Below are 13,067 nucleotides of genomic sequence, written 5' to 3'. Positions count from 1 at the left end.
GATCTGCCCTACCCTGCTCTACTCACTCTTCCTAATGTGTTACAAATTTACTCATGTAATATGTTTGTTTCTAGTCTGTTCCTTCTCACCAGAAACCAACCTTCATCTGTAGGGCTCACTGATGTGCCCCAGGAACCTAGATTAGTGCCTGCCACACAGCACTCGCAGGGAACATCTGCTGAATGGATGAATGAATCCTGACAATAATTCCATGAGGTAGGTGCTACCTAAACCCATTTTACAGATCAAAACCCTGAGGCACAGAGGCAAATCCAGGTATCCTAACTGCAAATCATGCACTATCACCATTATTGATAAAGAGGGTAAAGAGAAAGGGCCTGTCCTAAGCATCCTGCCCCTTTCAGCCCCTGGGGAATTTCCTTCTGCCTCCTTTACCCCTGGGGAGTGGGGCTCTAGGTCTAGCCAAGCCTCCCAAACAGCCCCACATGCGCCATCAGTTGCACTCACTCCTTGGTGCTCTGCTGGGCCTCCTCTTTCCTCCTCTCCAGCAGTTCCTGCAGTTGGCTGCACTCTTCCACCTTCTCCTCCAGCTGCCGCTGTAGCCCAACTCTGGATGTCTCTAGTTTCTGACGCTTCTGGAAAAGGGTATGAGAACATAGCAGATGGAGGGTAGAAAAGGCCTCTTAGAAGGACTCATAATAATGGGGACATCTAAAATTCACTGGACACTCACTACATGACTGACACTATAGTTGGGACCTTATATGTATCACCTCCATGTAATCCTTATACAAGCCTTGGTACTTATGATGGCTTAAAATATGTCCACAAATTCTTTGACATTCCTTTCAAAAGGTGAAGCCTAATTCTTCCCCCTTTGAGGATGGGCTGGATTTATAGATTCCACTTCTAACAAACAGAGAAAAGAAGAAGTTAGCTGGCAGGCACCTATAGTCCCAGTTACTGGGGAGGCTGAGGCAAGAGAATCGCTTAAGCCCATGAGTTTGAGGTTGCTGTGAGCTGTAACACCATAGCACTCTACCAAGGGTGACATAATGGGCGACTCTGTCTCAAAAAAAAAGGTCAAGTCTAAGATTAGGGCATAAAAAAGCATTGGAGCTTCCTCCTTATCTCTTCTCTTGGCTCCCTCCTTCCCTCAAGAAAAGTAGCTGCCATGTTGTGAGGATACTCAAAAGCAGCTCTATGAAGAGGTCTAGACAGCCAGAAACAGATGCCTCTAACCAACCGTCATTTGAGTAAGCCATTTTAGAAGCAGAGCCTCCAACCTACTCAAATCTTCCAAAGACAACAGCCACAGCCAAAAGCTTAACTGGACCCTCATGAGGGACTGGGAGCCAGTATTACCTAGCTAAGCTGATCCCAGATTCTTGGTCTTCCAACACTGGGAAATATTTGTTTTAAGCTATTAAGTTTGGGGGTTATTTGTTACACAACAATAGGTAACTCATGCAATTATTACCCCATTTTACAGTTAAGGAAACCAAGGTTTAAAACATTTAGGGCAGCACCTGTGGCTCAAAGGAGTAGGGCACTGGCCCCATATGCCAGAGGTGGCGGGTTCAAACCCAGCTCTGGCCAAAAACTGCAAAAAAAAAAAAAAAAAAAAAAAAACCTTTAAAGAATTTGCACCCCAGCTGCTCGGGAGGCTAAGGCAAGAGAATTGTGTAAGCCCAAGAGTTAGAGGTTGCTGTGAGCCGTGTGACGCCACGGCACTCTACCCGAGGACGGTACAGTGAGACTCTGTCTCTACAAAAAAAAAGAAGAATTTGCCCAAAGTCAGTTATAAACCCAACAAGTAACAGTACCAGGGTGTGAACCCAGTTAGTTAGCTCCACAGCCCACCCCTTAACAGTGACACTCCACTGCTTTCTAGGAAACAAGGGGAGTTACAATCCAACACACATCAAACGCCAACTACGGACAGGCCACACCGTGAGAGGAAGCACTATTTTTAAAAAGACTAACCCCAATATTTTTCCTTCCTCTCTGTAACTTACTACCCTAGGCAATTTACTTAACCTCTCAAATCTTCAGTTTTCTCATCAGAAAAGATCCAGAATGCCTACTTTTCAGGGGGCACTATCGTGATTACATATTATCCAGGATAGTACCTACTACAAAAACTATGCTCAATGAACAACAGCTATGGAGGCATAGAGAATGTAAGTAGTTTTCTCAAGGTTTACACAGCCAGTAAGTGGCAAAATCAGGATGGGAACTCCCAAGGGAATGGAATGGAAGGTATTTGGATTCCTAACGTGCTCTGCCTCCCTTAACTCTGGAGAACCCCAGAAGTACTTGCTGGAACTAATGCTTGTCTCTTGTACCACAGGATACAAGCATGGTCATTCCACTGCTAGCCCAGCCCATCTCCAGGCCAGGGTTTTCTCCCTGTGGACCTGCATGTCCCTGGCACCTAACAATTCCTCACCTTCACCTCTTCATTGAGCTTTTGCTGCAGCTCTTCCACTTTTCGAGTAAGTTCTCTCTGCCCAGCCATGGCCCTAGTAGAACCAGGAGAAACCATCTGCCAGAGATCCAGGGGAGAGAGGAAGGGAATGAGTCCAGATACTCTGAGGCCCTGAAAGCCCTAACCTTGCCCCTTGCTCCCACCCAGATTAAGTCCACTCACCACCAGAGGCTGCATCTGCTCCAGCACCAAACTAACCTTCCTCCTCACAGAGGTCTCACTTTCTGAGCTTCTGGAGGATAAAAGTACAGAAGCAAGGCTTAGGAGAGGAAAGGGGTAGCAGAGATAAGCCAAGGGTAAAATCAGGTGAGATGGGGAACAAAGCTGGAAGGAAAAGAAGGGAGGTGTGTGTTTCCGCTGCTGGGTGGCCCCCACTCACCCCTCCCTCAGGATGCCATAGATGGCAGCTTTCACATGGTCCACAGTGCCTGGTGCAGCAGCCTCCTGCTGGTCTCGGAGAAGGTCTGGAGTTGATTTGAACTGTAAAAAAATAAAAACAAAGAAATAGGAAGACCAGGCCAGAAGCACATATGAGGTTCGGATGGAGCAGAAGTGGAGTTAGGAGACAAGGCCCCTGGAGTACGATGAACAGCCTAAAGTATGGCAAAGAGGACAGGCTGCAGAGGCCTGAGATACAGGCCAGGGACAGGGCTAAGCAGGACACACCCCTGCCCTGCTGCTGCAAACCACATTTTCCTCTACAGATCTCAACCAGCTGTGAGCTGTGTCACAAGTAATTTGTCACTTATGATAGCTAGCATACTTGTTTATAAATTATTTATTTATTTATTTTTCTTTTTGAGACAGAGTCTCAAGCTATTGCCCTGGGTATAGTGCTATGGCATCATCATAGCTCACAGAAATCTCCAACTCTTGGGCTCAAGTGATCCTCTTTTCTATTTTTTTTTTTGTAGAGACAGAGTCTCACTTTATGGCCCTCGGTAGAGTGCCGTGGCATCACACAGTTCACAGCAACCTCCAACTCCTAGGCTTAAGCGATTCTCTTGCCTCAGCCTCCTGAGTAGCTGCGACTACAGGTGCCCGCCACAAGGCCCGGCTATTTTTTTTTTTTTTTGGTTGCAGTTCAGCCGGGGCCGGGTTTGAACCCGCACCCTCGGTATATGGGGCCGGTGCCTTACTGACTGAGCCACAGGCGCCGTCCTCCCCTTTTCTATTTTTAGTAGAAAGCCTCAGTTTTTCTATTTTTACTAGAGATGGGGTCTTGCTCTTCCTCAGGCTGGTCTCAAACTCCTGAGCTCAAGCAATCCATCTGCCTCGGCCTCCCAGAGTGCTAGGATTACAGGTGTTTACTTTTAGAACAGACTTTTCTTTGTCTCACAGTAAAGTCATTCCCCTATCTACTTGTATTCCCGAGTGGGAGAGAAACGTATGGAATTTTGACAAGGGCACCAGGGAAACTACTCCTATCCTCTCAGTCTACTCTGCAGACTTAGCAAATGCTGGTGACTGACACATGGTTACTGGTTGCGGCAATGGCAAGTAACTATACGCTAGTGATGATTTCATAGTTCCATTGTCATTAGAATTTTACCCATGGAAGTATCTTGTGCATGTGATTATCACTTATTTTGTGGATGGATATAAAGTAGAGAACAAAAAGTAGAGACTTTCCACCCTGGGTTAGTTGAAGCAGCAAGACGGCCTAGGCTGCCGGGGAGAAGGCTGGTGAGAAGGGCTTGGGGTGGAGGGTGGGGGGCTGGGATCTGACCTGCAGCATGGTGGGTTCCTGTGCTTTCCCCTGTGGCTCCTCAAAACTCTGAAGGACCCAGTCCTGAGTGTGACAGGAATGGCTAACGCCGCTGCTCTGGCTCAGGACTGGCTGTTTGCAGCTCCCTACATGGCTATCATGTTTTGTGCTGGAGGTCCAATGGTTTGAGGACTGGCACTCCTGTTCCAGGGTGTCCCGTGGGAGACGGCTGTCTAGGCTCTTGCTCCGTTTGCGCTGTTCAGGGGGTAGCGTCCGCATTCGACGGCCAGTCCGGCCCCGGACCTGGCCCCCAAGTTTACTGTCAAACTTATTGATGAGTGAGTCCACTGAAGACAGGGGAGCAGTGTCAATAGTGCTAGCTGGGGAAGCCTCTCTTGGGGCCAGCTCCAGCAAACTGGTGCTCCTGTTACTGGGACCCACAGAGGCAGGGCCTGCCAGTGAGGCCTGGGACTGGGAACGGAGTAGCCTTCCATTCCAGGGGGCCCCAGGCTCCTCATCAGACGTACTGCCCTGGGAAGGAGCAGGAAACCCCCTGACCTGAGAGTAGGGGTTCTCAGGGAGTTCTGAATCAGAGCTCAGAGCCCCTGGAGCCCCTCGGTTGTTGGCCCCCTTGATTTGGACCCCAAAGGAGTCACCACCTTTGTCTCCACTGTTGAGCACCACAAAGGGCTGCCCAGCGATGCCCTGCACGCGTACAGCAACCCCATAGGAACTGGCTCTCGCATCCTTAGCTGGGTGTCGCCTGCCACGACGCAGGGTACCCATCTCTGCACCACCTGCTGGCTCTGTGATGAAGCGAATCTGGACTCCATGGTCTACAGGGCCCCGGGGCTCAGCCATGGTGAGTGCCTGCTCCGTGGGTAGGGAGAGTCCTAGAAGATGAAGAAAAGAGTTTAAACTGAGAGGCTAGAAGTAGTACCCAAAAACCTCCCCCTGCCCAGCTCTGGAGGGGTAAGTGCCTGGTAGATAAAGAGCACTGGTTCTCACGCTCTCTCAGAACAAGAAAACAACAGGAACCTGGGAGGGCCTATTAAAATGCAGATTTCTGGGGGTGGCGCCTGTGGCTCAACGGGGTAGGGCACCGGTCCCATAGGCCAGAGGTGGTGGGTTCAAACCACCAAAATGCAGATTTCTGGATTCCACCCCCAGTTTCTAGTTCAGTCTGGGTGGGGACCTGAGAATCTGCATTTCTTTGTTTTTTGTTTTGAAACAGTCTCACTTTGTCATAGCTCACAGCAACCTCAAACTCTCAGGCTCAAGCAATCCTTTTTTTTTTAAATCAGAGTCTCAAGCTGTTACCCTGGGTAGAGTGCTGTAGCATCACAGCTCACAGCAACCTCAAACTCTTGGGCTGAAGCGATCCTCTTGCCTCAGCCTTCCAAGTAGCTGGGACTGTTACAGGCACCTGCCACACCACTTGGCTATTTTTTGGTTATATCTGTCAATGTTTGGAGGGCCTAGGCTGGATTTGAAGCCGCCAGCTCCAGTGTATGTGGCTGGCACCTCAGCCACTGGAGGTACAGGCACCGAGCCTCTTTTTTTTTTTTAATACAAAGAAAACAGTCTTTTCTGGCTTGGCGCCTGTGGCTCAAGCGGCTAAGGCACCAGCCACATACACTTGAGCTCGCAGGTTTGAATCCAGCCCAGGCCTGTCAAACAACAATGATGGCTGCAACCAAAAAAAATAGCCGGGTGTATGGCAAGCGCCTGTAGTCCCAGCTACTTGGGAGGCAGAGGCAAGAAAATCGCTTGAGCCCAGGAGTTGGAAGTTGCTGTGAGCTGTGATGCTAAGGCACTCTATCCAGGGTTACAGCTTGAGGCTCTGTCTCAATAAAAAAATAAATAAATAAATAAATAAAAAATAGTCTTTTCTTTCTTTTACTTATTTGTTTATTTATTTATTGAGACAGTCTCACTTTGTTGCCCTCTGTAGAGTGCTGTAGAGTCATAGCTCACAGCAACCCCAAACTCTTGTGCTCAAGTGATTCTCTTGCCTCAGCCTCCCTAGTAGCTGAGACTACAGGCTATTTTCTTTGTTTAGCAGGCCCAGGCTGGTTCAAACCCACCAGCCCTGGTGCATGTAGCCAGCGCCCTAACCACTGAGCTACGGGCGTCTGGCCTCAAGCAATCCTCTTGCCTCAGCCTTCCAAGTAGCTATGTCTATAGATACCTGCCACCACGCCAGGCTAGTTTTTCTATTTTTAGTAGAGACGAGAGTCTTGCTTTTGCTCAGACTAGTCTTGAACTCCTGAGCGCAGGTGATCCACCCACCTGCCTCAGCCTCCCAGAGTGCTGGAATTATGTGTGTGAGCCACCATGACTGGCCCAGAATCAGCATTTCTAACCAAGTTCCCAGGTGACGCTGAAGCTGCTGGTCCAGGCACCAACCATACTTTGAGACCCACTGACTTAAGATAATCCCTTTCCTATGACATAGCCCAGGGGAGCATGGCTTTGTTAAGACTTTGAAGATTTTCTTGATTTGCACACATACACACACCGTGTGCTCCCTCCTGCCCCAGAGAAGGCAGAACCCAATCCCTGCCAAACAGACGCTCATCCCCCTGAGGGGAAGGCTCCTTCCCAAAGCTCATTTATTCATTTAAAACATAGAAGATCTCAAAGTGTTATCATCCCACTTCTGGGAAAAGACTCAAAAGAACTGATAACCCCAAAGTCTCTGGAGTGGAGGAACTGAGGGTGAAGGGCAGGAAGGGAGGAGTTTCTACTCTCTGGAAGAGTAGAAAGGGGTGGGCTTTCTACTGTGTATTGTTCTGTCCCTTTTGAATTGGAACCGTGTAGATATATTACCTACTCAATAAAAGACTTAAATATCGGTGTCCATAGCAGTGGTTACAGCACCAGACACATATACTGAGGGTGACAGGTTCGAACCCAGCCAGGCCAGCTAAACAATGACAACAACAAAAAATAGCCAGGCGTTGTGGTGGGTGTCTGTAGTCTCAGGTACTTGGGAGGTTGAGGCAAGAGAATCACTTAAGCCCAGGAGTTGGAGGTTGCTGTGAGCTGTGATGTCACAGCACTCTACCCAGGGTGACAGCTTGAGGCAGCCGTCTCAAACAAAAAAAAAAAAAAAAAATTTGGCTCAGTGCCCGTAGCTAAGTGGTTAGGGCGCCAGCCACACACATCAAGGCTGGTGGGTTCAAACCTGGCCCTCGGCCTGCTAAACAACTACAACAAAAAAATAGCCAGGTGTTGTGGTAGGCACCTATAGTCCCAGCTATTTGGGAGGCTGACGCAAGATAATTGCGTAAGCCCAAGAGTTTGAGGTTGCTGTGAGCTGTGATGCCACGGCACATAGTAAGATTCTGTCTCAAAAACAATAAATCAAATAAATAAGATTTAAATAATATCGCTTCTCGGCCTTTTGGCTAAGATCAAGTGTAATAAGATTTAAATAAAGTTTTGTTTTTTTTTTTACGAAATGAATGATTTATTAAGGGACAGCAGCCTAAATAAAGTTTTAATTGTGCCAGTCCCTAGGGTCCTAAGATAGGTATATGTCCCAGCTGAGGGCCACAGCCATGGCCATCCACAGGTCCACACTGCCCATCCTCAGAGTCAGCAAATGGAAAGTGTTCCAAGTATGCTCTGGCTCCAGAAGCTGGGAGAAGAGACTCTCCTCCAAATAAATAAAAAATCCAGTCCCCACCAGAGCCTAGCAGCAAACTGGAGGAGGAGCCTCTAATGTGCCAGACAGAAACACAAACATTCCCAACTCAACCTCCCTGTGGAGTTCTGGGCCAAGGAAACTTGGCGAGACTCCTTGCCAGGGATTGTAGAGTACTAGGAAGCCAGCAAGCCAGGGTGAGGTGAGAAGGGAAGGTCAGCGCTCCAGGTGAGAAAGGGCTTGGTGGGGGAAACAGTCTCTATCTAAGGAAGAGCATTCTCTGGACTCCAGCCCTCCCACTTAGAGTAAGGAATGGGAAAGGAGGACCATTTATTGGAAATGGTTCTTCATCTTTTTGGCTCTGAGATTTCAGGAGAAAACGGTGAAAGCAAAGCTTCCTTCCCCCCCGTGAGACAGTCCACAAACTTTTACCACAGGATCTTAAGGAGTTTATGTAGGCAGAGGAGTAAACTAGTTCTCCAAACCACTCATCCAAAGACACCGGAATAGAGTCAGCACCTGGCCTGGAATCCTAGCTCTGCTATGCACTTGACATTTATAACCTCAGTCAAATCACAAATTTCCAAGCTCAGTTTTCTCATCTATGAAATGAGTATGATGACAATACTTCACAAGGTGATTAGCTGTGAGAATTAGTTAAAAAGGAATAAAAATAATTACAGGGATGGCTCAGTGCCCATAGCTCAGTGGTTCACATGCACTAGGCCTGGTTCAAACCCAGCCCAGGCCTGCTAAACAACAATGACAACAATAACGAAAAAATAGCCAGGCATTGTGGCGGGCACCTATAGTCCCAGCTACTTGGGAGGCTGAGGCAAGAGAATCACTTAAGCCCAAGAGTTTGATGTTGCTGTAAGCTGTGACACCATAGCACTCTACCCAGGATGACATAGTGAGACTGTCTCAAAAAAAAAAAAAAAAAGTACAGGGAGGCCGGGCACGGTGGCTCACACCTATAACCCTAGTATTCTGGGAGGCCAAGGTGGGTGGGTTGCCTGAGCTCACAGGTTCGAGACCAGCCTGAGCAAGAGCAAGACCTTGCCTCTAAAAATAGCCAGGCGTTGTGGCGGGCGTCTATAGTCCCAACTACTTGGGAGGCTGAGGCAGGAGAATCGCTTGAGCCTGAGAATTTGAGTTTGCTGTGAGCTGTGATGCCACAGCACTCTACCAAGGGCAACATAGTAAGATTCTGTCTCAAAAAAATAATAATAATAATAGGGTGGTGCCTGTGGCTCAAAGGAGTAGGGCGCTGGCCCCATATGCCAGAGGTGGCAGGTTCAAGTCCAGCCCTGGCCAAAAACTGCAAAAAAACCCAAAATAATAATAATAATTACAGGGGTATACACAACTATAAAAAATTATCAAGTCATACACTTAAAATTTTTGTATACCTGGGCAGCGCCTGTGGCTCAAGGAGTAGGGCGCCGGTCCCATATGCCGGAGGTGGCGGGTTCAAACCTAGCCCCGGCCAAAAAAAAAAGAAAAGTAAAACTTTTTGTATACTTTATCGCACTTAGGTTCTACTTTAATAGAGGGGGAAAAAATGACAAGATATTAAATATGAAAGCACCTTGGAGAGTATGCCTGTCGCAAGGCTGACAATAAATATTACCTTTCACACTTGCTACTCTATCCAACAGGCACTTTCTGTATTTACCTGGTTCATAGAACTATGTCACTTCCTCAGAAAAGCCCTCATGACCACCCCTCCCATAAAGCAGGTCAGAACCTGCATTATATGCGCTGTAGTTGTCCTACAGTGGGTTTTTACCTTTATACATTCATTGGAGCGATTATTTCTTTCCTGTCTCTCCCACTAGATTATAAGCTCCTGGAGGGCAAAGTCCATGGCTATCAACTGACCGCTCTGTCCCCAGATGCTTGGCATGGTGGATATTTGTTAAAAGTTATATAGTGAACCGAGGGGACGTACACAGCGAGAGATTTGCCCAAAGCAAATATAGTCTGCCTCAGCCACAGAACCTCTTCCTGGTCTGGACGGCTGCGCTGTGCAGGGTGATCTCACAGCCAGATGTGCCTGGTCTGCCAGCCCTCACAAGTCTCATGATTTATTCATGGTGCAGCTTTACCCTGTTAGGGCATACTGATCTTCCAGATCCAGATCAAGGAGTTCCCAGCCTCGGCCTGGCAGAGCACACAGCCCCTTGGGCAAGAGGGACATATTGTTCAGAGGCGGTATCAAGTGTTCCTCCTGGTCCCAGGTTAGGCTGATTCCCTGCCTTCTGTCATCTTCAGTCCCTGCACATGTGGATCAGGGGCCAGAGGGCTGAAGGGATCTTTGGGGTGGGTCAGAAAGCAGAGCTCTAAATGATTCAACATGGAAAACTCAAAATCTACCGGCCTTCAGTTACAGAGGACAGCGGGGCGGGACCAAGGCAGCAGGGCAGCTCCCAGGCCTTGCGCAAGCCCCAAAGGCAGGTAAACAGTGATCCAGTGCCAGGCAACATGGAGTCCGAGAGCTGTGCTCTCCCAGATGCCTGGCCCTGCTTTTCCCTGGCCTGGTACATGTCCAGGATTCTCCTCACTATCTGTACTCTGGGAAGACTACAGACTACAGTTAATTCAACTTCATCTGTCTGCCCCTGCCACTTCTGCCTACAAGGGTGGTGGGGTCATTCTACACCTGCACCAGGTAGCCACTGCTCCCTGAGTTACTCATTAGCCTGCCCTGCCCCACTTCCATCATCTCTGGCCCAGCCATATGCATCTGGCATCCAACTAGGAGTGACAAAGTCTCTGGACTTCTGGCAGAAACTGGAGACTGGATGGTTTCGGGTGTGCAAAAAGACAGATACACACAGGGCCAGTCAATATGCTAGATGCTAAATAAACAGATTTAGAAAATGGGAGAACTAGAGGTGTAGAGATTAGAACTCCCTCAGAGATCATAAGGAAAGCAAATGGTCAAAACAGAAAAGGACAGCACAGTGACCTTGATCACTTGACTCCACTTTCTCATAGTTAAAGAGATAAGAAGGTCCCCGTGGATCTATAAAGAACCCCTCCCCCCAAGTGCACTCCTGGGTAAGTCCACTGAAAAAGCAGAAATTTGAGAGCCAGGCTAGAGCTGCTAGACCAGTGCTAGACACACAGTGAGGAACTGGGCCCCTGCAAACTGGCTGGACTGGTTTGAGAGGTGAGTGGAGGGGAGAGCCAGGGAGACTATACTGGCAGCTTATAAAACAGCCCAGATAAAGTCCATACCGCAGAGGAGGCAAAGGGGCTAGACCAGGGGCAGGGGCTCTGTCCAGCCTGATGTCAAGGCTCTGAGGAGACAGGTAGGAAGGGAACAAGCGAGAGGTGAAGATACGCAAGAACCTGGTGACAGGCCAGTATGTGACAGGAAGACTCTGTCTTCCCCCAGCCCTCCCTCTCAAGTTCCCAAAGTTACATTCCTGTCCCACAGTAGCCTTGGGCACCTCCCTGGTCCTAAGTTCTCCCTTGCCTGGTGTGAAGAGAAGCAGCCCTACCCCTTCCTCACCTCCCACAAGGGGAATGGCATGTGGGCCAGCCTGGGAAACAGGCAGGGTTCTAGGAAGCCAGAATCCTCTTAGAATCAGGCAAATCTCTGGATTAACAGTCCCCCAGAACCAGCCCCTCAACCCCAAATATCCAGGATGAAAAAAGAGGTGCAGAGGCATGTGTAGGCAGGCCATCTACAAACATAGCGGTTACTAATTATTTCCCAATTACAATAACCTTCCTCAGGCAGGGCTTCAAAGGGGCCTCGCTAAGGTTGGCTCCAGTTCCCTTACCTGCCTGAGGCAAGGAAATTTGCCTCAGAAGTCTTGTCTGTGCCCCAAGGTGCACCTTTCATCTGGGCTGGGATTTGGAGGTGTAATTCCCCTATCTGTAGTCTCCTGGGGAGTCCTGCCTATTTCCCTCACCACTAGTGCCTACTGATAGTCTGACAGTCAGCATGGTTCAAGAGTCAGGGGTGCCTGGTGAAATTTCAGAGAGTAATGGGGATTCTGGGAGACAGCAAGGAAATCCGTTAGTCTACCAATCGGATTGGTTCTAGATCGGTTCTAGCCCCCATCTAGAACCACAGGAAAAAAGTACTTGTGCTTTGGAGGGTTTGGCATCAGCCCCCAGAAAAGCCTCATTAGAGAAAGTATTTCTAGACATTTTGTAGGCTCAGGAACCTATGCTTCCTCATAGCCTCTGTTGGAAAGCCTTCTCTCAAAAGGAAAAAGGAAAAATTCTCCCTGGCATGAAAGCAAAGAAGGACAGAAACTTAAAGCCTTGAATAGTTTTACAGGTAGCAAAAAGAAACAGGTGTCTCTTATTTGCAAAAAAATTCTTCACCTATAGGTGAAAAATTAGAGAAAGACCCCACACTTCAGAGTCATTTCAGAGCCATCTCAAAGCCAGAAGGGAGGTGTGAGTGGCAGCTCAGACTGGCAGGCTCAGGAAGAAACCTCAGGAAAGCAGCACCTGCAAATACCCTCCCCTTACGTCTCTGAACCTCAGGCAGCGAGTTCCACTTGCCCAACTGGGACTAACTCCTTCCCCCTCACCACTTTCGTCTCCAAGAGAAATTCTGCCCCTGAGGCTGGCGCCTGACCTCCGGAGATATTCTGGCCCTGAAATGTTCTCATGCCCTAGGAATAACCTTAGCCTGACCTGGCACCTTCCCAGCCACCTGCTTCTGGCACCTTAGAATAGGGGCCAGCTCCTGACCAGCACCGCCACTGGACCTGATCTCCACTCCTTCCCTCTCCAACTCAGCGCCTGTGCCCTAGAGGTGGGTATTTCTGATCGCCTGAACCGCCACCCCTCTGGGATACACCTGAGGGCCCGCTTGCCTCTCAGGTGCCCGGGCCCCCACCCAATTCACTCACCAAGCCAGGCTCGGCGCACCCAGGCTCGCGCTCCAGGCTCGGGCAGAGCAGCACGCGCGGTTGCCGGCCCTCCCCCTGCGTCCTCTGGCTCTCTCTCCTCCTTTCTCCCCCTCCCATCAACCTGTTACACCCCTCCGGAGCTCCACCCTCTTGTCGTCACCACCCGCTCCGCCTTACCCTCCTCCGGTTGGTCCGCTTCCCGCGAGAGGCGGGGCCTCTGCCGCGGGGACCCAGACTTGGGGTCGCGAGCCGGGTGGGCGGGAGGGGCAAGCTGGGTCACGTGGGCTGCGGGCAGGGGAGCGCGGGGGCGGGGCGGCCAGGGGGCGGCGGAGGCCATTTTTGGGGTGTCGTGGTTGGCGCCGGTGGCTG

At 49.6% G+C, this 13,067-nt stretch overlaps 1 protein-coding gene and 1 pseudogene across 2 annotated transcripts in view; one reads left to right on the top strand and one right to left on the bottom strand.

Annotated features, from left to right (window-relative positions):
• Window positions 1-12,782, bottom strand: part of CGN (cingulin) — a 29,159-nt gene extending 16,377 nt beyond the window's left edge. Inside the window, exons 1-6 of one of the 2 annotated variants that reach the window (XM_053591973.1) lie at window positions 12,699-12,782; window positions 4,182-5,053; window positions 2,832-2,932; window positions 2,615-2,684; window positions 2,414-2,509; window positions 469-596 (exon numbers count right to left, since the gene is read on the bottom strand). In XM_053591973.1, coding sequence (XP_053447948.1) covers window positions 469-596; window positions 2,414-2,509; window positions 2,615-2,684; window positions 2,832-2,932; window positions 4,182-5,021 — 1,235 coding nt within the window. In that variant the 5' untranslated portion in view covers window positions 5,022-5,053; window positions 12,699-12,782. Of the gene's footprint in view, window positions 1-468; window positions 597-2,413; window positions 2,510-2,614; window positions 2,685-2,831; window positions 2,933-4,181; window positions 5,054-9,224; window positions 9,292-12,698 lie in introns of those variants that run through there. The other variant, XM_053591972.1, reaches the window with a different exon arrangement.
• On the top strand, window positions 7,554-7,727 carry LOC128586839 (uncharacterized; annotated as a pseudogene).
• Window positions 12,783-13,067: the final 285 nt, after the last annotated feature.

The sequence above is a fragment of the Nycticebus coucang genome, chromosome 5 (genome assembly GCF_027406575.1).
Source record: "Nycticebus coucang isolate mNycCou1 chromosome 5, mNycCou1.pri, whole genome shotgun sequence".
NCBI lineage: Eukaryota > Metazoa > Chordata > Mammalia > Primates > Lorisidae > Nycticebus > Nycticebus coucang.
Note: the sequence above shows the minus strand (reverse complement) of the source record. Positions and strands in the feature narration are given on the sequence as shown.